The following is a 24,198-nucleotide window of genomic DNA, read 5'->3' on the forward strand; positions in this document are numbered from 1 at the left end:
GGTGGCATCACAATTCAAGGGACATGAGTTTGAGCAAGCTCTGGGAATTGGTGAAGGACAGGGAAGCGTGGTGTGCTGCAGTCCATGGGGTCACAAAGAGGCAGACACGACTGAGCGATTGAACTGAACTGAACTGAATGCATGTATATGGAATCTAGAAAGATGGTACTGATGAATTTATTTGCAGGGCAGCAATGGAGAAACAGACTCAGAGAACAGACTTATGGACACAGCAGGGGCAGTGGGGAGGAAGGAGAGGGTGAGATGTGAGGAGAGAGTACCATGGAAACTTTCATTACCACAGGTAGAATAGATAGTCCATGGGCACTTCCTGTATGACTCAGGGAACTCAAACTCGGCTGTGTAACAACCTAGACGGGTGGGGCGGGCAGGGAGACGGGAGGGAGTTTCAGAGGGAGGGGACATATGTATACTATATCTGATTCATGTTAGTATTTGGGAGAAAACAACAAAATTTGGTAAAGCAATTATCCTTCAATTAAAAAACAAGTAAATGTTTTTAGAACTGCAAAATGTATACATATACATTTTCATCAGCTGAATCTTAAAAATGTTAATATTTTTGCAGTTTTATTGAAAAATTGACATACGTCACTATAAAAGTTTAAGGCATACAGAAGAGTGATTTGATTTCCATATGTTATAAAATTATTACCTCAATAACCTTAGTTAATATCCATCATCTCATGTAGATACAATGAGAAAGAGAAACAAATTCTCTCTCAGGATCTACTGTCTCAAGAGCCTTCTTCAGTTCAGTTCAAGTTCAGTCGCTCAGTCATGTCCAACTGTTTGTGACACCATGGACTGTCCCTGTCCATTACCAACTCCTGGAGCTTGCTCAAACTCATGTCCATTGAGTCGGTGATGCCATCCAACCACCTCATCCTCTGTTGTCCCCTTCTCCTCCCGCCTTCAATCTTTTCCAGCATCAGGGTCTTTTCCAATGAGTCAGTTCTTCACATCAGGTGGCCAAAGGATTGAAGCTTCAGCTTCAGCATCAGTCCTTCCAACGAATATTCAGGACTGATTTCCTTTAGGATTGACTGGTGGGATCGCCTTGCAGTTCAAGAGACTCTCAAGCGTCTTCTCCAACACCACAGTTTGAAAGCATCAATTCTCCAGCGTTCAGCTTTCTTAATGGCCCAATTCTCACATCTATACATGACTATTGAAAACACCATAGCTTTGACTAGGCAGATCTTTGTCAGCAAAGTAACATCTCTTCTTTCTAATACACTGTCTAGGTTGGTCATAGCTTTTCTTCCAAGGAGTAAGCATCTTTTAATTTCATGGCTGCAGTCACCATCTGCAGTGATTTTGGAGCCCAGAAAAATAAAGTCTGACACTGTTGCCAGTGTTTCCCCATCTATTTGCCATGAAGTGATGGGACCAGATGCCATGATCTTTGTTTTTTGAATGTTGAGTTTTAAGCCAGCTTTTTCACTCTCCTCTTTCACTTACATCAAGAGGCTCTTTAGTTCTTCTTCACTTTCTGCCATAAGAGTGGTATCATTGGCATATCTGAGGTTATTGATATTTCTCCCAGCAATCTTTATTCCAGCTGGTGCTTCATCCAGCCCAGCATTTTGCATGATGTGCTCTGCATATAAGTTAAATAACCAAGGTAACAACATACAGCCTTGACGTACTCCTTTCCCAATTTTGAACCAGTCCGTTGTTCCATGTCTGGTTCTAACTATTGCTTCTTGACCTGCATACAGATTTCTCAGGAGGCAGGTAAGGTGGTCTGGTATTCCCATCTCTTTCAGAATGTTCCACAGTTTGTTGTGATCCACACAGTCAAAGGCTTTGGCATAGTCAATAAAGCAGAAGTAGATGTTTTTCTGGAATTCTCTTGCTTTTTCGATGATCCAATGCTTGTTGGCAATTTGATCTCTGGTTCCTCTGCCTTTTCTAAAACCAGCTTGAACATCTGGGAGTTCTCAGTTCAACTACTGTTAAAGCCTGGCTTGGAGAATTTTGAGCATTACTTTCTAGTGTGTGAGATGAGGGCAATTGTGTGGTAGTTTGAGCATTCTTTGGCATCGCCTTTCTTTGGGAGTGGAATGAAAACTGACCTTTCCCAGTCCTGTGGCCACTGCTGAGTTTTCCAAATTTTTGTGCAGCACTTTCACAGCATCCTCTTTTAGGATTTGACATGGCTCAGCTGGAATTCCATCACCTCCACTAGCTTTGTTTGTAGCGATGCTTCCTAAAGCCCACTTGACTTCACATTCCAAGATGTCTGGCTTCAGGTGAGTGATCACAGCTTTCTTACAGATCATATACTCATGTGAGCCGAGGTCACCACTCTGTACATCAACTCCCCAGGCCTTATTTATCTCGTGCCTGTAACTGTACTTTACAACAACAGCAACTCCAGTTCCGCCGCCCCCTCCGGCATCCTGAGAACCAAAGTGTGAGCTCTTTTTCTGAGTCTGGGGTGTGTTTGTTCTTAGATTCCACGTATAAGTTCAGTGTTTGTCTTTCTCTGTCTGATTCGTTTCACTTCACATAATGCTTTCAAGAGTCATCCATTTTGTCACAAATTGAACCTAAAATTTCTTTAAAAAAATTGCAATTTTGGATTCGTCACTTTGACAAAAAGAATCCTGATTTTTAGAAATTAAAAGTTTTGTATGCATAAAATAAACTCTCAAGAGTACCAAAAAACCCTCATGTATCATGGAGGATTTCCTTTTAAATCAGATAATAAAATAAGAATCATTGCCATAAATCTCACTGAATCTTATTTCAAGAGTTCTGGCTAATGTAACAGAATTTGAGTAAGACATAAGGAAAAGAATAGATAAACTGATTATTTCTGGAAGACACAGACAAAACTCCCAGGAAGCTGGTTGAGAGCAGTTTCTCAAAGGCAACCTAAATGAGAAGGAAACACAAGGAAGAAGGGGTCAGCGCGTATGTGTGGCTTACACAGCAGGAACTCACACAACATGGCAAAGCAGCTGTGCTCCAAGTTAGAATGTATACGGGAAGTACACTGTGCATAGAGAGAGAGAGAGAAAGCCAGGCCCCAGGACCGCAGGGTCAGCGCCCCTGGGAAATGGCGTCGGGGCTGAGCTCTGGGCCGATGGACCTCAGGGTGTGGGCCCGGCACCAAGACCACAGGAAACCCTGCGGGTGATTCTGACGCACACTCGTGCTGGGCGGATGCTGGTCAGGAGCATCTCCTTGAACCCCTTCTTGCACGTTTGCAAACCCCACTCCCTACCCCCAGCTTCCAGACAGAAAGTAACACAAAGCCTTGAAAGAAAAATGCAGCACAGAGCAATTATAGGAAGAAAAAAAAAAACAGGCACAGAAAAGCAATCTGTAGATACTGTCATCAGAGTGCTGAGAAATGCAGGCCAAAAAAAATCAAAACCTGGCTGCAGGCCACCATCCGTCAGCAAATAGAGACCAGCTCAGCTCCCCTCAGCAAACTGTAGGGATCAAGCCCAGGCCCAGGACAAGAGCACAAACTCCCCAAAGGTCACGTGGCGCCAGCATGACTGGTCCGAAAGCTAATGAAACAAAACTCCTCACACACAAACCACGAGGAATGACTCCAAAATGTGTATGGCCCACACCAGTAACACTGCAGGGTCTTATTCACCAGGAACTGGACACACCCGAAGGTCCACGCTCCTCCTGGACAGACAGACGAAATGAGGGTTTTTAAAACCGGATTCTCCACAAATCAACTCAGACATTCTCGATAAGTGAAACATCCTCCCAAAAGAATTCTTTGGACTTTAATAACATGATTTCAAAATTATCTAGAAAATTAAATAGGCAAAATATTAAATAAATGTTCAGAAAAGAAAAGAGAGAAGGTCCTGTTTCATGAGACACTGAGATATTACTTTGAGCTCAACTCCTGGACCACAGGCCAGATGGGTTCAAACCCAAACAGAAGCAGCATGGGTAACACGCAAGAGCACGTCAGTTCGTGACAAAGGACGCACAAGCAAATGACGGGCGAGTTATCCACAGAGGAAAGACACTGTCACCCATCTTCTAAGCATTTGCCTAAAGGAAACAGCGGTATGGCACAGATGTATGTGTGCTTTTGGTCTTTTCTATAAAAGCAAACTTTGAAATGACGTAAACGGTCAACAAGAGGGAGATGGCTGGTCGGCCCCGTCTTCAGCGCATTCTCAGCTGTCAGGGCACACAGACGGCCCCTGGGGATCGCGTGCAGCCCTGCACGAGCCAGCCTGCCCATGATGGCAGCAGAGTGCCCTGTGCCCCCAGGGTAGGACACCAGCTGTGCATTTCAAAAGCCTACACATAGAAAAGGCTCAGAATGAAAAAGCTCAAAATATTAACAGTGGTTATCTTAGGGTGGTGGGACTGTGGGGCATTTTTATTCTTTCCAATAGGAGCATTTTCAAGTGAGAAGATCAATATTTTTATTTACATGGCAAAGAAGAATGTGTACCCTACACTGAAATTGTTTAAAATAATAAACTAACTTTGAGGCACTTTCATTAAAAATGAAATATTAACAACAATAACAGAAGGGTGATTATAGCATACAGCTTTGTATTCAATATGCGTTTTCTGGGTGCCTATGATTCCCAAAGTCCTTGGCTCTAGGAGATGCTGGAGAGCAAGACAGGAGGTCAGCCTGGAGGAGGAAGCAGGACTGGCTTGGAGCTGGACGCCTTCCTTCTGGGTTCACACCCAGCATGGCTCCTGGTAGGAGACACATGCTCGGTGTTAGTGAAGAAGCCCTGAAGTTTCCAAAACGAAACAGCAGAGAAGCCACACACATAACTCATAAAAGAAAACATAATGCAGAAACATGCAAACACGTCACACCACCAGTCATGGGAACAGAAGATAAAACAGCAGCAAGGCAAGGCCTTACACCCAGTACGTCATCAAGAGGAGTTAGAAACGTCACACTCGTAGTGGCAACGGAGGTGTTAAACTCAAACAGAATTCGTAGGAATGTTGGAGACGGGCATGGCAACCCACTCCAGTTTTCTTGCCTGGAGAACTCCATGGACAGAGGAGCCTGGCAGGCTCCAGTCCATGGGGCACAAAGAGTCAGACACACTGATCAACTAACACACACGTATAGCAGGAATGTAAACTAACGCATCACACTTGTAAAACAAGTTGAAAATAAAATGCCATAAAATGCTTAAACACTTTCAATTAGCCCACTCTGGGAATCTGCCCCATTGAAATAATGAAAAAAAGAAAAGACCAAAGTTGAAAGATCAACATCACAGCATCACACTATTGAGATTACAGAGCCGGACCATAAAGAAGGCTGAGTGCCGAAGAATTGATGCTTTGGAATTGTGCTGCAGAAGACTCTTGAGGGTCTCCTCGACAGCAAGGAGATCAAGCCAGTCAACCCTAAAGGAAATCAACCTGGAATATTCATTGGAAGGACTGATGCTGAGGCTGACGCTCCAATATTTTGGCCACCTGATGCAAACAGCCGACTCATTGGAAAAGACCCTGATGCTGGGAAAGATTGAGGGCAGGAGAAGGGGGTGAGAGAGGATGAGATGATTGGATGGCATCACCAACTCAATGGACATGAGTTTGAGCAAACTCCTGGAGATAGTGAAGGGCAGGGAAGACTGGCATACGGCAGTCCATGGGTTCACAAAGAGTCAGACATGCCTTAGTGACTGAACAACAACAGCCATCTTTGTGTTCAATGACACTGGAAGCCTAGGTGTTCATCACAAACAACGCATCAGACCTCATGTGTGTGTGAAATAACGTTAAAGGAATAGATGAACTGATGTCTGGGTGAACCTTAGAAATAGCACACTAGGTGAGAGGAGCCAGATGCAGAGGGCGCACAGGGACGGCGCCAAGCCTCGGGCCCGAGCACACACTCACCAGCCTGTGACCACTGCAGCCCAATCCCCAGGCCACGGCCCTGCACACGGAACGGCCGGGCATGGAGACACACAGGCGTGAGGCACATGCTCAGACACACAGCCCCACAAGCACACACGCAGCCGGTGTGGACGGCAGGAGCCACGGACACGCTGCACCCGACCATCCGCGGGGCCTGGACCAGAAGCACGTGGTGCAGGCACGCCGCCAGTCCCCGCCTGGGGCCCCTCACAGGCACCGGGGCAGGGGGCTCCCCCCACGGAGAAGCATGGGACCACTCACTGCAGTGTTGCCCTGGGGCCCCGACCCTGACCCAAGCACCCTCCAGTCCAGATTCTGGGATCCCCAGCTGGGTCTTTGTAGCTGCATAGTCACCATATTGCCTGTGTTGGGGCACCCTGCCTTTCCACATCTGCTGTATGATGGGGGGTCACCCCTGCCCCTCCACAGGCCAAGCTGGGAGCCCTCCCTGAGGCCCCCAGTCCATCACGTCAGACAAAGCAGCAGAGACGCCCAGGCTGCCAGCCCCACACAATTGCCGTGGACATCTCTCTGACTCTCAAAACAGAGCAGTTTGGACAACAACTCAGCAAGAAGGGTCTGGCATGCGGCCTCCTTGGAATTGTTACTGCTGTCACTGGGAGGGGTGGTGCAGGCCTCCAGGGAAAAGCCAGGAGCACATTGGGGGAGGCCTGCACCTGCTTGCCCCAGCCCTGGCTCACCCTGGGCTGGTACACGGTCCCCAGGTCAGGCCCACGCCCAGGGAGACACAGAGCTATGGGCAGACACGTGGCAAGGCCAGCACCGTCTCCAGGAACTTCTTTGTCACTGACTTTCCAGATGCTGATTCTTGCCCAGGAGGCTGAGGCAGTTGCCATGGATACAGCCTCCTGGTCTCAGCCAAAGATGCCTCAGCCTCCGCCATGCTGCCCACTCCAGCCCCATCCTGGGCTGCACATAAAGCACAGGGCCCTGCCCTGGAGGCCCTGAGCCTGCTCCAAAGCCTAGAGCCTCCAGGCAAGGCTGAAGAAGCATCAGCCCTGGCAGGCGCAGGCCCCAAGCCAGAGAACGTGACATCCACAGCTCACTCAAATAAAAACATCACACCTGTCTACCTCAAAGCAAGGACACTCGGAGGTCAGCGCCATTAGTCCCATCATACAGAGGAAGAAACTGAGGTTCAGATGGCACATCCAAGTGTCCAGGCTCACAACCCAAGAAGAGGAGGAGCTGGGGCATGCCCAAAGTACAGGAAAGTCCAGCCAAATGTTCTCACCCACTCCAACCCCTCCTCTAGGGCTAGAGGGCAGGTAGGCACCACACAGAGTGGACATCAGGGGCTCCAGGCCCCCAGCTTCTTTGGGGCATGGTGAGTGACCACTGGACAGATGCTCTCCAGTCCCTCCCTGACCACCACCCATCTGGACATGGCCCCATGTGGACACTGCACCCTTGGACTGGCTGAAGGGTTCTGTCCGGCTTGAAAGAGGCTACTACTTTCGTCACCTGCAGCAAAGCTCTGACCAGGGAGGTCAGCATGACCCAGGAAGCTCACCCACTGCAGCCACGGAAACCTTGGGAGTGGATGCCTTCACGTCACTGTCATCAGACCCTTCTTTTCAGGGTAAATAGTACTCCTCCTGCACTCCTAAGGGTCAGGGTGGCTGGTGGTTACGAGCTTGGGCTTTGGCTTAGTCTAGCTGGGATCTGCACTGGTTCCTGCAAAATGTCTGAGCTTCTCTCAGTTTCCAGTCTGTAAAGTAAGAGTGTCACCTCCTCCCTGTAAAGATGAGGGGCCCTGCCAACGATGGTTGAGCGGGGAACCTGAACTTGTACTCCACGTAGAAGTGACAAAGCAGGAAACCCTGTCTCCTTACTGAGAAGGGTCAGAGACCCAGCTGAAACCGGGTTAATAAGAACCGGAGTCTCAGAAAAACACGTGGAGATGTCCAGATTTCAATCATATCTCATTCATCAAAAAGCCAGGAAGATCTCAAACTGAGTGAAAAAAGACAATCATAGATTGTGACACCTGAGATAACAGAGGTGCTAAAAGTTCCTGACAAAGATTTTGTCGCAGTTACGACAGTCTTCCCACAAACAACCACTAACGTGTTTGAAACAAACAAACAGAAGAAAGTATCCTGAACAATATAAAGAAGAATGAAATGGAAAATTTATAACGGAAAACTACAGGAGCCGATGTGAAAAGCTAAGAGGATGGGCTCGACTGTAGAAGAGAGGGAACACGGGGAAGAGCCAAGGGGCTGAAGAGCAGGAAGGGCCAAGACCTCAGGCCCAGAGACGGGGCGAGGGCGGGGCTCCAGGGCTGTAAAAGCCGATCGGAACCGCAGGCAAGGGGAAAGAAGAGGAGCCCTCGACAAGCCGTAGTCTTTTAGGAGGCTCTGAAATATCCCCCAAATGAAAGGAACACGGCACAGAGGCACAGAGAGAGCCAAGCTTTTGAAAAAAACGGTGCTAACAGACCTGCTCAAAGCAGGGCTACCACAAGCCTTCAGTTTTAAAAAGTGCACCATCTGCAGTAGAGTGAGCTCAATGAATGACGTGTGCCTGTGTGTACTCAGCGCCGGAGCCACAAAATACGTGAAGTAAAAACCAAGAGAGATGGAAGGAGAAATAGACAGAGGCACTACTGTAAGCGGAGACCTCAGCACCCCCCGTGACAGCTGACAGAAACGCAGCAAGCCTACAGAAGGCTTATTAAGCCCGTCAACAGAATCTACTCCACATTCATGGAACATGCCACACAAAAACAGCCAGATACATGTTCTTGCCAAGTGCCATGAAACATAAACAAAGGTAGACCGTATCTGGAGCCTAAAATAAACCAAATTTAAAATAATCAAAATCACACAGACTGTGTTCTCTGACCACATGGAATCAAGCTAGAAATCAGCAACACGAAGATACTGGAATATTTCCAAACATTTAGAAAACAAATAACACATTTCTAAACAATCTACAGATCGAAGAAAAGTCTAGAGAAAATTTAAGAACACATGAAACTGAATTAAACTGAAAATACAACGTACTGAAATGTGTGAGACACAGCTCAAGTGTGCCGAGAGCGAGTTTAATACACCCTGCACACGTGAGAGGAAAGAAGAAATGTCTCAAGTCACCGATCTGAGCCCGCCACAAGAATGAGGCAAAGAAGAGAAAACAGACTCAGAGCAAACAGAAGCAGGAGACAGCACAGATGAGGGCGGAAGACAGTGCAATTAAAAAATTTAATTATTGAAACTAAGAGTCATCTCCTTGAAAAGATCAGTAAAACTGACAAACTTCCAGCAGGACTAACCCAAACCCCCCAAAAGAGAGAGAGATTGGGAGAGAAGGCATAAATTACCAGTGCAAGAAACGAAACAGGGCTGTCACCACAGACGCTGCACACATCATAAGAATAAGGGGCCACTGGGAACAACTCTACACACACGGTTTTGACAATTTAGATTTAATGGACTATGTCCTCAAAAAAATAAAACTACCTCAACTTACCCAATAGGAAATAGATAATTCAAATATCCCTTTAACTATTAAGGAAATTGAATCCATAAGATTAAAACTCCCTAAAGAGAAATCTCCAGGCCAACTGGATTCACTGTAGAATTCTACCAAATATTTAAAGAAGAATTCACAGCACTTTCAGACAATGGCTCCCAGAAAGTAGAATGGGGAAGGAACACTTCCAAACCCATTTTTGGAAGCCTGTGTTATTCTGATACCAAAGCCATACAAAGACTACCAAAAAAATAAATAAATAAAAGAACAAAACAAAGAAAAAAAACTGACAGATCAATAGCCTTCATGAATACAGATGCAAACATCCTTAAAAACAGTATTAGCAAATGCAATTCAGCAGTATATAAAAGGAATTACATATCATGACCATGTTCATTCCAGGAAGTAAGGCTGGTTCAATACTCAAAAATCAATCATTGTAATTCACCATATTAACAGGCAGAGGAAGAAAAGGTCACATGAGCATATCAATGTAGAAAGAACATTTGATAAAATCTGACATTGACAAGTGAAGAACGAAATGGCAACCCACTCCAGTGTTCTTGCCTGGAGAATCCCAGGGACAGGGGAGCCTAGTGGGCTGCCGTCTATGGGGTCGCACAGACTCGGACACGACTGAAGCGACTTAGCAGCAGCCACAGACATTGACAAGAGGGAAGCTAATTCATGACAAAAACTCTCAGAAAAAAAGGAATAGAGAAGAACTACCTCAACTTAATAAACAGCATCTACAAAAACCTACAGCAAAGTGAAAGTCGCTCAGCTGTGTCCAACTCTTTGCGACCCCATGGACTATACAGTCCATGGAATTCTCCAGGCCAGAACACTGGAGTGGATAGCCTATCCTTTCTCTAGCAGATCCCGACCCAGCAATCGAGCTGGGGTCTCCTGCACTGCAGGCGAATTCTTTACCAGCTGAGCGAGGGGAAACAGGAAGCTACAGCAGACATGGGACTTCACGGGAGGGGCGAGTGCTTCCTCCCTGGAAACAAGGCAAAGGTGTCCACGCTCTCATGCAACGCACTGGAAGTCCTAGTTGATGTAATAAGAGGAAAAGGGAATGAGAAAGCAGAAAGAAATAAGACTGTTCCATTTGCAAATGACATACTTGTCTACATAGACAACTCCAAAGAATCTTTAAAAAAAAGAAATCTCCTGAAACTAATAAGCGCATTCAGCAAAGTTACAGAAATAAAGACAAATATAATATTAAAAAATGTATTGCCTTTCTACGTAGCAATAGCAATGGATATTTGAACACTGAAATTTTTAATGCTGTACCGTTTGTACACACATAAAAATAAAAGGAAAACTTTTAGATGTAAATCTAACAAAACATGCACAGCTCTTGAATCCCAAAAAGTACAAAATACAGAGGAAAGAAATCAATAAGGTCTACATAAATGAAAAGACATGTCATGTTCATAGCTTGGAAGACTCAACATAGTAAAGATATTAATTCTCTGCAAATTAACAAACCGATTTTATACAACTCCTATGAAGATTTTGTATGTATATTGACAAGATTATTCCAAAATTTATATGGAAACAAAGAAACTAGACTAGCTACAACAGTTTCTTAAAAAAGAATAAAGTGGGAGGAATGAGTCTGCCCAATCTTGAGACTTAAATAGTTCTAGTAATCAATACAGTGTAAATCTGGTAGAGAGAAGGACACAGGTCGATGGGACAGAAGCAGACCCGCATACGCACGGCCAGCTGACTTCTGACCAAGGGACAGAATACTTCAGAGGTGGAAACACACGCCACAGCCTTTTCAACAAGCGGTACTGGAGCACCTGGATACCCACATGCAGGCAGAAAACGAACAAAAAACAATCTCAACTGAAAGAAACCTCACTCCTGAAACAAACCCCAACTCAAGAACAGATCCCAGACTTACATGTAAAATACCGAATCATAAAACTTTCATGGAAAAAAGTAGGGGAAAATTGTCATTACGTAGGTCTGGCAAAGAGTTCTTAGACTCAAAACCACAAGCCCTATCTATAAGAGGGAAACCTGATTAACTGGACTTCATTATGATTTAAGCTTTTGCTCTGCAAAAGTCCCCATCACAAGGATGAAAAAAAATTACCTACAGATTGGGAGAAAATCAACTAGTATCTAACAACCCAATTAGAACCTGAACAGAATACATGAACTGACATTTCACCAAAATGGAGATACAGATGGCAGACAAGCCCATGAAAAGATGTCCAGCATCAGTGGCCATTAGGGGAATGCAAATCAAAGCCACCATGATATATCACTGCATAGCCAGCAGAAAAGCTAAAATGAGAAACAGTGCCAACAGCAAATGCTGGTAGGATGTGGAGAAACTAGATCATTCGTACATTGCCCGTGGGAGTGTACAGACGTGCACGCGGCACAGACGCTTCGGACAACAGTCGGGTAATATCTTAAACAACCAGACACGCGCTGCAGTAGGCCCCGGAACTGCACTCCCAGGCGTTCATCCAGGAAACTTGTGTTCACACAAAACCTGTGCACAGACAGGCAGAGCAGTCTTGTGGGTGACCTTCCAAAAGCTAGAAACAAATCGCCTGTCCTTCAACAGGCGAACAGTTAGAGAGACAACCGGCGGTAAAGAGGAAGTGCAGCCGCGTGCAGCTGTGCCTCGGCCAGCCTCAGAGTCCCCGGAACACAGCCAGCCCCAGAGGCGCGCCTCCATTACCAAGGTTTAATGCTCGTGAAGTGACAAAGTGATGGACGTGGGTGCTGGATTATGGTCATCAGGGATTAGGGGCAGTGAGGCCGGAGGAAAGTGGAAGCAGGTACAGAAGGGTGGGTCCTGGTGGGGACACAGAAGGGCAGGTCCTGACTGTGCCGGGGTCACACTCTGGCTGTGAAACCATGCTACAGCCTCCCTGGACAGCACCCTCAGCACCCTCTGTTCATACTGCAAATCTGTGATGAGCTCAAGATAAGATATTTAATTTTTTACGAGGGGATGTTAATAATAGCATCCAGCTCAGGAAGGTCATGGGACGATCACATTAGAAGAGCAGCCAATACCGAGGAGACTTCATGGAAGAGCCAGCTTCGAGCTTTCATTCTCCCCTCCTGGTCTGCTCACCCTTCTAGCCCCACCCGCTTGGTGTTTCACCAGAGGGCTCTGCACCCATGCTGCCCACTTGCCAGGCCAGGGACCCAAAGAAGCACAGGAGTGAGCGCACGACCCCAGGGGCCTCACCCCAGGGAAGGAGCCACTCACGGAGACCAAGCCCTGGCCACACAGGGGTCTCGCTCCTGCCCCTGCTGTGCCCCTGCGTCACTGTCTTGCAGGGCTGGACAGTGGAAACACCAGGCCCCAGGACTGATCAGGAGATGGGAAGAAGGACGCTCTCGCTTCCTGCCCATTCCCTGCCCCCACACTGCATTCGCAGAACCAGGGTCCCAGACAGCAGGTGTGGGGAGGGGTCCGCAGGCAGAGAGGGCGGGTGGTGCTGGAGGCCCCCTCAGGGATGCCCACCCTCAGACAGGTGGCTACAGGACACCCAGGACACCCTCTGACCCCCATGGGCTCAGCGGTGCCCTCCCCCAGCCCCTGCCCCAGTCCAGGCTGTAGCGGGTCCAGGGCAGAGGGCAGCCCTGCCTTCAGCCACCTCAGTCCACAGTCCCTGCCGCCAGACCCCAGAGGCTGATGACCGACCGCGAGGAGTGAGAAAGGACCTACGGACAACCAACCTGGGCCCACCACACCACAGACACCGCATACCCCGACTGGAAGCCACGCGGACGCCTGGGATCAGTCACGTGCCTCCTGAGCACGTGGGGGCTGAGGGGGTCCCCACTCCCCCGCTGGCTTTCAGTCCCGCAACACTCGCTGCACACGGGGAACTGGGGCACCAAGGCTCATCAGAGGAACCTGGGGTCTGAGCGCAGCCTGGTGCAGACTAACCTGTGTCCCCCCAGATTCCTCTGCTGAAGCTCTGACTCCCAGTGGGACTGTATCTGGAGATGGGATTCTTGGGAGGTAAATGGTTGAGCAAGGTCCTACGGATGGGCTTTAATTTAAAGGATTAATTTAACAGAACAGGAAGAGACACCAGAGACCTGTGTCTGCACACACAGAGAAGCGGCCCGGGAAGACACAGTGGGGAGGCAGCTGCCTACCGGCAGGAAGACACCTCCCCAAGGCAACCCTGCGGGCACCTTGATCTTAGACATCCAGCCTCCAAACTGAGACAGCAAACACCTGCTGTTTCGGCCCCTGACCCCCGTCTCAGGCATCTGTGCGGCGCCCAAGCTAAGGGGAAGGTTCTGCAGGGGAAAGTCCATCTGTGGAGCCGGCCAGGAGGGAAGCCCCTGGGACAAGACCAGGGCAGAGAGGCCGCCAGGCAGAGAAACACAGACCCACATCCCATCCCGCTGAAAGCAGCAGCCCTGGGTGCATGGGCTCTTATACTCTGGGAGCAGAGAGGGAGCCACCGGCTGGAGTGATGAGGGCTCTGAGAGGGGCTCCGCAGAGAGGCTGAGACCTGGAGAAAGTGGGGCACAGTGGGGCGGCCAGCCGGGTGAAGACAGGACAGCCAGGGGCCTGTGCAGGCGGCCTGCGGGGGGTCCGCAGGTTCCAGGTCTGTGTGACTCAGACGGGCTGTGGCAGGGAAGGAAGTGGCCCCTCCCAGCGGCTCCCCACCGCTCAGCCAAGAAGGACCTGCTCTCCGGCCTTTTCCCAGTCCAGGCCTAGCAACACAAGAGGACATTAGCAAACATTCTCACCTCCTGTGAATTTGCAGCTCTGGGCTCACCAGCGTGAAATGGAGTAAGGGGAGGCACCTCGAGTTGAACACAAAGGTAGAGTCCAGTGCCCAGCTGCCCCACCCGCCTGAGCAGCTGCAGGAATATCCACCAGCCACAGACAAACACTCCCACTCCCAGGAAGCATGAACTTGACCTCCTGTGACCTCTGCAGGCACACCAGGCACAAGATACATGGATAGATGAGCAGTTGCTCCCTGCCACCTCTGCAGAGGGTGGGTTTCCCTGGTGGCTCAGATGGCAAAGCATCTGCCTGCAGTGCAGGAGACCCAGGTTCAATCCCTGGGTCGGGAAGATCCCCTGGAGAAGGAAATGGCAACCCACTCCAGTATTCTTGCTTGGAGAATTTCAAGGACAGAGGAGCCTGGCAGGCTACAGTCCATGGGGTTGCAAAGAGCTGGACACGACTGAGTGACTACCATGCCTCTACAGAGGCACACGGGCTCAGCATGCTTCTGGTACCAGCTGCAACAGCCCCAGGGGGCCCAGCACCCAGGACCCCGCAGTGCAGCACAGCGGAGCTCCAGGCCTGAGGCTGGCAGCCTGCAGCCCCTGTCCTGCCAGGATCGCCAGGCCCTTAGAGATGGGCAGAGGGGGCTCTCCTTCAGCACATGGTGTGACATCTGCAGGCAGCAGCCAGGAAGGGCCTGGCTCTGGCTCCCCACAGCCCTCCAGGAGGGTGTGAAGAATCCTAAAGCATAGGAAGAAGGGGGAGGGGAACCAGGAGAAAAGATACTGAGAGGTGAGCAGTGGAATGAGCCGCCCTCAGCGGACACCCAGCGGGGGGGATGCAGACGGAGGGAGGCGGGGAACCCCCTACCCCTTCCTCTGGCGCCAGCGCGGGGCTGGCAGCCCAGTGGGGCCACTGGCAGGAGGCAGGCACCTGGGAGCCAGGCAGACCCAGCGGCCAAGCCTGTTCTGAATTATCAGCGATGCCTCAGGGATGCTGCCTGGGGAGAGTTTAAAGATGCGGGCCCCAACAGCCTCCCTCTGCTGCTCCAAGGGCCACTGGTCAGAACTCAGGCCCCTCCCCATCCCAGCGATTCCCAGCCTCAGGTGGGGATAGAAGAGCAGGTCCAGCAAACCCCCAGCCTGAGCAGGCATCGGAGACCCCGTCGGCAGGACCGCATCACGGGACAGAGGAAGGGCCCACACGGGCGCTCCGGCCCCACACGTGAGCTCTAGAGCCCGAGGCCACGAGCCGAGGTCAGTACACGTCCAGACCCAGTGTCACTGGCCACCCGGGGCTAGGCACGGTGCCCTTGGCTCCCACACGTGGGCACAGGCTCCCTGCTCACCTTGGCCCTCACGTGCTGGACCGCTCCTCGCCCAGGGTAGTATTCCCCAGGGCCCGGCCTCCCGGGACCACATTCCCACGCCCTCTGGCAGCGGCCCCAGCCAGGCCCGTGTTCTGGGGAGGCAGGGCAGGGCGTGGACACAGACATCCCTCCCTAGGCAACGCGGGAGGCTCAGACCAGCGACAGGAGACCCTGAGTTCTAATTACATGTCCTGGAAAGAAATCCCAGCTTAATTTGGAGTAAAATGAGACGCTGTGGTTAGAACTGTCCGCAGGGAGCTACCTGCCCGAGCTGGGACAGACCTCTCCTCTCCCCAAGGGAAGCTCCAGGCTGGGCCATAACTGGCGGGGGACTCTGGGCCCAAGTCTTCATGGTCTGAGAGGAGCCTGCCCCGATTCCAAGTTGCAATCAACCCCTTGGGACCAAAGCCTGGTCTAGGGGCTCCCTTGGGGATGGGGAGGGCAAAAGTGCAGGGGTGGGCACAGCAGCAGTTAGGACAGGCAGGCAACATGCGTGCCACACTCGGGATGCCAGCAAGTTTCCAAGCAGCAGCGCTTCCCACAGCCCAGCCAGCCCAAGCCCACCACTTCCTCCTGGGCACTGCTCCCCACCGTCAGCACCCCACCCAGGTCAGGCCCTGCACCCAGAGCCCCAAGCGGCCCCCACGGCCTCCCAGCATCTTTGCCTCATGCCCCCTCCCAGGTTCAGGACGCCCAACCCCCTCCCACCTACTGCTCTGCTCAAGGTCCTTCTTAAGGACCTTCCCTGAACCCCACGAAGGGGAACTTCACTCCTGCCACCCAGCTTCCTGCTCATCACTGCACTTCACACCCACGTGGACAGGCTGCTTGTCGCCTGCGTCCCCGGGAAATGCAGCCTCCATGTCCATTGCTGTGTGCCTAGCAACCAGGGCACTTGACAGACACCTTCCACACGAACGAGGGGATGGGAAGCTGGCCAGAGGGTCAACGGGGAGAGAAGGGAAGGTGACCAGCCAGGGGAGCCCAGGAGAGAGCGAGAGGCCGGGCCGCGGCGTCCTCACTCACGCTGCCCACAGGCCCATCCCTCCATTGCGCACCACCTGCTTCCCATGCCAGCCTCAGCTGACGGGCACGCAGAGCACTCTCACCCCATCCCTGCTTTCGCATCTGACAACCCAGCGCACGCACTGAGCTCCACCTCTGGTGTACTGAAGTCACAGAGAGGTGAGCATGGACTGCAGGGTCCCGGCTGCCCTCGTCCACCCAGACGTCACTGCAGCGCTGCAGCTGCACCGCCGCTGTCCTGCCTCCAGGGCCAGGCTGTGGCCCCCGCCTGATACAACCTTCCGCCCCTCCTGTCCCTCCCACCACTGCCCAGTCATCTGCCTGGCTTTGCTGAGAACTCCCCCGAAGGCGGAAGAGCTGCCCTGGGTGCCCTCCGGGCCTGCAGGAGCCTCCACGCCGGCCATCCGCGAGGACCCTTTCACCCGCAGGCTGCCTGCCCCTCCGGGCCTGCAGGAGCCTCCACGCCGGCCATCCGCGAGGACCCTTTCACCCGCAGGCTGCCTGCCGCGGCACTCGGGGGCCCACCCTCCCCGCACCCCCGCTCGAGAAGGACACGCCCTCCCTCCCTAAAACACCGACCCCACCCACCTCACTGGCCAGTCCCAACCTACCAGCTCTGGAGTCCCCAGGCTCACCCACGGACAGCTTCTTCTCCAGATCCTTCCCCTGGGGGTCCTGTCTGATCTTGAGCTCTAAAGGCCATGGAGACACCTGTGTTCTGGTACTGACACCGTCAGCCATGGCCTCTCACCAAATGTCTAGAGGGCTCAGCCCCTTACTACTGAGCCTACCCCAAGCCGCAGCTGTCCAGACCATGCCGTGTTCTCCTTAACCCCTTTCCTACGTGGGAACATGAAGCCTGTACTGTCAGTGAGGTGTGGTCTCCACAGCACACCCGCCCCCAGGCCCCACGATGTGGCCATGGGCCTGCACCCTCCTCCCCTGCTGAGCCTCTGGGCACCTAGAGGGAACACAGCAGGGCCAGGGAGACCAGGTCCCCTGGGAACACAGCCCGCAGGGCAGGGGCCGGGGGTCTTGCTCACTGCTGTGTCCTCAGCTCCGATTCTGAATAAATAGCAATCAAGGGATGGCCAGTGGGTGGGGCAGCAGCGGACGAGGGCAGCTCAAGTGGCTGTGCAGACAGAAACAATGTGCAGACAGACATGCGCAGACAGGACAGCCCCTCCCCCGCTCCGCGGGCAGGACTGGGTGCTGTATCGCTCGCCCCCCGCAATGCCAAGGGTGTGCCCAGGCATAGTTCACAGGGGAGTGTAAGAGGTTAAGAGGCTTCCCCGATGCAGGGTAGGGCCAAGTCCCATCCAGGGCACCTCCCACGCCCGGATGCCAGCCCCAGAAGCAGAAGCAAGCCCAGCTGGCCTCGGGGACAAGTCAGGCTTCACCAGGCAACGTGGCCTTCCCTGTTCACCGTGGGGCTTCCAGCCCTCTGAGTACCAATTAAGTAAACCCTAATTAAAAACAACAAAGTAACGAGGAGCAGTGCCCCGTGGCTGCCCACAGGCGCCTCGGCTCAGGAGGGCTAGGGCTCTTCTCTGGATTCCCCAGGCCCAGCACTCACCCCAAAAGCAGACAAGGCCCCCTTCTATCATGCACCACACACACACATACATACACAGACGTGCATACACAGCTGTGCACATGCACACATACACGTGGGTGCCCAGATGCATGTGTGCACACATATGCACATGTGTGCACATGCATGTCTGAACGGACGCACACGTGCACGGGCATACACACATGTGCACATGCAATGCACGGATGCGTGTGTGCATGAACAGATGCACGCGTGTGCGTGGGTGCGCACATGCACACGTATACATGTGTGCGTGCACACACATGCAGTCCAGGCATATATGTGTGCACACATGCATACATACACGTGTACACACATCTCCAGTCCCCGGGTGCTGCAAGCAAGAGCAGCGGAGCAACTCCCCCACGTGACTCTGGGCAGTATGTGAGCCCCCGTGGCACACAGACCACCCTCCCCATCTGGGGGCTTCCCTCCCAACCCAGAACAATCCCTGCAGACAAGGTGCAGAGAGAGGGAGCCTGGAAACCATCAGTGCCAACTCCCAGCCCTCCTCTCACAGACAGTGAGAGCAGAGACTTCATGACCCATACGAGAGGCACAGAACAAACAGAGAAAGGCAAAGGAAGAATCAGAGAGAGAGAGCAAAAGTACTGAGACGGAGAAACATCGAGGGGTGAAGAAATAGAGAAGATGAAGACGAGATAAAAAAGCAGAGATACAGAGAAGCTTAGAAATGGGGGGACAGACACACAAGAGATTAAGAAAGGGAGAGAGAGAGAGAGAGAGAAGGGGAGACAGACACACAAGAGATTAAGAAAGGGAGAGAGAGAAAGAGAGAGAGGGGGGACAGACACAGAGAGGACGGGGAGGGGTAGGGGCGCGCGTGAAGGTGGGAGAGAGGAGATGGAGAAACAGATGGACTCAGGGCAGGATCTCCGAGGCCAGGCTGGGGGCAGGGTTATGGTCTTGGGACCCGTGGGATCCCCCTGCTGGGGCTCCAGGAAGGTGAGCCCAGGAGAGTGGTCAACAGGCAAGAGAAAGCAGCTGTCCTTGGAGGTCTCCCAGCCCTCACGGGGGGACCAGGCTCCCTGAATCTGGAATCAGGATATGTTTGTTGGAAGACTCAGGGGTCCTGCCAAGGGGTTGGTGCGGACCTCCCTGCCATGCTCCCAGCAGCCCAAACAGCACCATGGACAGCATTCCCAGAGCCCGGTCCCACCACCCTCACCAGCTCCCAGGTGGCTCGAGCACAGAGCACCCGAGGTTCAATAGACCATTAATTCAGCAGACACTCCCTGACCCGCCTGGGGGCCTGCCCCGAGCTACTCTCTGGGGACACTCTAAAAAATACGACACCAACATCCTCAGGGACACGGGTCTAGAAGGAGAAAGGCGTAAACAGCCCGTGACATCTGTCGACAGCCCACGCAGTGCCCAGTGGACTACAGGGCGTACCCTGCCGGCCGAGGGCCCACACTCACCACCACGCCCCATCAGTGGGACCTCCGAGGCTCTCTGGACAAGCCCCCGCGGCCGCCTGCCCTCAGGCAGCAGACGGGTGTGGACGGTGAGCGCCACATGGCAGGATGGCACGCCTCCCAACAAAAGGCTCCCTGCTCCCTTCCCTCCTTGGTCATTAGGGAAAATGGAACAGATTAGAAAGTTGCCCAGCCTATTATATCCAATTTCACTGGTGCCCATCTGATCAGAGTCAGTGACAGGCTGGTGCCACAGGCACAAAGGCCAGGAAGGAGCTGAGGCATGAGGCCCACCAGCCCCTCAGTCATCTCCAGGGAGAGACCCTCTGAAAGTGAGGCACCTCGATTCTGGCCTGTGCTGGGCATGGCACAGGCACCGCTGGAGCCACCAGCAGCACCTCAAGCAGACAGAGAGCCGGCCTCCAAGGATGGGGCAGGGGATTCAGGGGGGCTTGCACTGAGGGTCTTATCTGGAGCCCAGAGGCCATGTAGCCAAGTCTGTTTATCCTCACATGTAGCACAGGAGCCCTGGCCACAGCTACCTGTCCCTTGCAAGGAGAGTTCTGGGCCACTGTGGGGCTCCAAGCCTCCCTGGGACCACAAAGCTCCAGGAGGAGTGGCTGCAGTCCCTGGGGTGGGGCCTCTGGGACCTGGGCTGTGCAAACAGGTTTCTGGAGCAAACTCCAGGCACTTAACCCCCACCCCAGCCAGAGGTGGAGGGCAGCCCAGAGCCGGGGCAATGGCAGCTCAACCTCAGAACAGGGCAGAGGCCCTGAATACCATCAGGCAGGTGGAGAGACTGAGGCCCTGAAGGCAGGAGGCCCTGTGATGAGGAGGCTTTCTGCCCACTCTCCTCCCCCTCCCCGGCCCAGCCTCAGGCAACTTTCTGGATCTCCTGGATAGCTTGGGAACCACAAACTGATAATTATTAGAGTCTATTTGAGAAGGAAAGTGGGGGATGGGACACTGATTAAGCACCTTCCTGGAAGCAGAAGCTGTGACTACAGAGGCACAGCCTCACCAAAGCACAGCTCCAGGAGCACGTGCCCACGAACGCTTCAGGCAGGAGACTCAGAAGCGCACATGTGCCCACAGGTCATGGGGTGAAAGAGGCCAGGCTGCAGCCCAGGATTTACAAAATCAGGCCCAGTGCCCTTCCTGCCCTGTGGACCTGACCACAGCACCAGCAGCTCCGCAAGCAAGCTCTGCCGAGGACAAATCTCCTCGACGTCACCTCAGCCAAGATCACAGCCCAGGCTCTTCCCGGGAAAGAACAATGCCTGTCCACCAGCACCCACCCGTGAGGACCACCAAGAAGCACCAGCCCCCAGCGTGGACACTGCTGCCCGAGCCCGCTCCGTGCACAGGGCACCCCGGGCCCAGCACCTACCCCGTGAGGACCCCAGCGTGGACACTGCTGCCCGAGCCCGCTCCGTGCACAGGGCACCCAGGCCCAGCACCTACCCCGTGAGGACCACCACGAAGTCCATGACGTTCCAGCCATTCCGCAGGTAGGAGCCCTTGTGCAAGACAAAGCCCAGCGCGATGATCTTGATCCCAGCCTCGAAGCAGAAGATGCCGATGAAGTAGGGCTCCGTGTCGTCCTGAGGAGAAGTGCAGAGCAGGGTCACCGCCGCCCGGACACGGCCGGTGAGGACCCCCAGCCCTGCCACGACACCCCCGACGGCCCTTTCAGCACGGGCCTCGGAGCTCTCCGCCAGGCTCCCCCGACGCAGAGGTGGCCCCGTCCCCACGGCCAGTGACACCCAGGCACGTGAGGAGGGGCTCCCGCCCGACACCCTGCCGCAGAGTGAGTGCCAATAACAACACGTGAGGGCTTCCTGCAATCACCAGGGCAACACTCATACCGTCCCGCAGGCACTGGGCACTGCTGTCTCCCCATCCGAGGGGGCGCTGAGGCACAGAGAGGCCAAGGAACTGGGCCAGAGACTCGCAGCTTGTTAGAGGCAGAGCCAGATTCCAGCCAGAGGTGACCTGGGTCCGACCGTGGGCTGGAACCACAGCAGGGACCACGCCCCAGCTCCCTGGAGCACAGCCCAGGACCCGCTCGCTCACTCAGTACACACCTGCTGGATATTCAAAACACGCACGTTCTGTGGCGAGCAAGCACGGCAGGCCTCAGGGAGCCTCTGCAGGGCGAGGCATCCAGCTGGGTGACTGGGACAGGAGTTCCGGGTGGAGACGACAGAGCGCAGAACTGGGACAGGGGAGCACAGAACCCCAACGGCCCAGGCCCGCCTGGTGCCAAGCACGTGAGGATGGGCTGCGGGGACTCAGGGAGTACTGGGACATCACACGCTGGGGGTGGGGGGCAGACAGAGCCTCTGTGCAGGTGACCCCAGGAGCTAGACCAAGTGGGCCCTGGAGGAGGAGGGTCAGCAAGGGAAACAGCCTGAGCGCAGACCACGGACACAGAAGGGGACAAAGAGGAGGCAGGCAGGTCCTGCTCTCAGGACTGTGGGACCTACCACCCAGAGGCTGCTCGGCCAGGGAGAGGCCTGGCCTCAGGGCCCAGGGAGGGGAGAGCCAGGCTGACTCCTGTGGGGGCTGCCTGTGCCTTCCTCCCCCAGGGAGCCTGGGCTCCAGGGCTCTCATGTCCGACCTAGGGAACCCTCAGCCTGGCCTCCTGGCCCATGGCTGCTGGTAGCAGCGTGCAGCAGAAGCTGCTGCCCCCAGGGACCAGGCAGTAGAGCGTCCATCACAGCCCAGCTCCCCCATCTTACCATCCTGATGCTGACTCATGAGGATATTCCCTCCCCAACGCTTCTGGTCTGGTTTAGTCAGAGGGTCCCCTTTCCCCAAGAGAAGAGGCTGCCAACCACCTACCCTGAATAAACATGAGGCCCCAGCAAACGTGTTCAGAGCAACTCTGGGTTTGTGGGAGAAGAGCCGACCAACACGAGGAGATGGGGTGGGGCCCCTTCCCAGACTGCTTGCTCCCAGCCCCACCCCTGACCACACTCGGCAAGGGCTGGCTCGGGGGAGGGATGAGACTGCGAGCTGGGGACTCCAGCTAAAGGCCACGTGGGAAGTTGATGGGTGAGTGGGAAGCAGAGCTGTGGAGGCCCCACCCCAGGGCAGGCACCTCTGCACCACAAAGCCCCTCCCAGCCTCTGGCAGCAACACCAGCCTCCAGACCTGACCTTGGACCACCACTGCACCTGCTCCCCAGGCCCTCTGTGTTCAGCCTCCATCCATCCCAGGGCCGCCAGGCCTTGCTGGGGTGAGCACATTCTGCTCAACCCTCAACCCTTACAAGTGTACAGACCCCCATTACCACAAAGCAAACTGTCCCTCACTTGTGAGGCTGGAGGCACGCTGGCCCACTCAAGCCTGCTGCCCAGGGGGAAGGCCCAAGCCTGACTGCCCCTGCCACCCCCAGCCTGCCTCCCTCTGGCCCCACCCCTGCCACGCCCTGTGGCCTGGCATTCAAGGCTCCCTGCCAGAAACCCCAGTTTCCTCTTACTTTCACCCTCTTCTCCAGCCTTCAGAACGGGCACCACCACCAAGCTCACAGCAGGTCAGGGGCCCCCCACTGGCAGGAACCTGGGCCCCAGAGAGGGCAAGTGAGCCTGTCCAGCTCCACGTCTGGGCAGGAGTCACCCACGGGGACCACCCTCCACTCTGTCAGGATGCCCTTCACAACCCTCCTCTCCAAACCCACAACTGAAATCCCTCAGCCATTCTTGTGCCAAGAGAAACAACCAACCCACAAACCCCTATCTCTTGGCTGACCACCCTGGCTGTCACTTCTTTGCCTTCTTGAGGTGCCCACCCAAAGTAGAACACCCCCAGGGCAGCCTACTCTGTCTCCTCTGCTTCACCCCTTGGCCTGAAGTTCAAGGCCCACACCAAGCACAGAACAGGCTCTGCTTCATCAATGCTTATCTCTGCTGAAGTAAAGGAAAGAAGTTTGGAAGAACAGTCACTCGCCAGGATGTGGAGAAAAGGGTTCAGCCTCTGGATAGCTGGTGCCCCCAGAAGTGTCTCCGTCTTCGGGGACCCCAGGACTGCAGCACTCTCCAGCCAGGCCCCAGGCTCCCTCTCCAGCCCCTGTATGTGTTTTTCCTTCTCTCTGCTCTGAAGCTCAGTCTCTCAGGCCCCAGTGAGCCCACATCAAGCCCAGGCAGAGGGGCCAAGGCAGCTGGGACGTTGGGGGCTAGAAGATGTAGCCTCACCTTCAGAATGGGGCTTGCCTCCTAAAAAAGCACCCTGCCTCTGCCCCAGCCCCTCCAGATGCCCTGACCTAGCACTCTGGTTCCTGTGGGCTCTGTGCTTCAACAGGGGAAATATGGGGTCTGGGAGCTCCTGGTAGGAGCGGGTGAGAACTATGTTTGGGGATGTTTAGGAAGAAAGCCTGGGAAGGAGTGCATCCCATGGGAAGCAAAGGCCCCACAGGGAAGGAGTCCCAGGCAGAGCCAGAGAGGGAGATAACCAGGGCTGCACCTGGGCCAAAGCCCACCACAGCCTGGAGGGACAGGGGCAGCCCAGCATTCCAGACCCTGGGCCGTCGTGAAGGCCCCTCTCACGTGCCAGCATTAGCTCTGAGTTTCTTAGGTGTAGGGATGGC

General features: G+C 53.7%; 1 protein-coding gene across 5 annotated transcripts in view; it reads right to left on the minus strand.

Moving 5' to 3' along the window:
- CACNA1B (calcium voltage-gated channel subunit alpha1 B) overlaps positions 1-24,198 on the minus strand; it is a 213,472-nt gene that overhangs the window by 187,473 nt on the left and 1,801 nt on the right. For all 5 annotated transcript variants that reach the window (XR_015136010.1, XM_086323921.1, XM_086323922.1 and 2 more), the window contains exon 3: positions 21,072-21,211. Coding sequence is in view for 4 of the 5 variants with exons in the window: in XM_086323921.1 (XP_086180047.1) it covers positions 21,072-21,211 (140 nt within the window). In the remaining variant the exon portion in view is untranslated. The remainder of the gene's footprint in view (positions 1-21,071; positions 21,212-24,198) is intronic.

The sequence above is a fragment of the Bos grunniens genome, chromosome 11 (genome assembly GCF_055505025.1).
Source record: "Bos grunniens cultivar Pamir isolate PY7600 chromosome 11, Bosgru_T2T1.0, whole genome shotgun sequence".
NCBI classification, from domain to species: domain Eukaryota; kingdom Metazoa; phylum Chordata; class Mammalia; order Artiodactyla; family Bovidae; genus Bos; species Bos grunniens.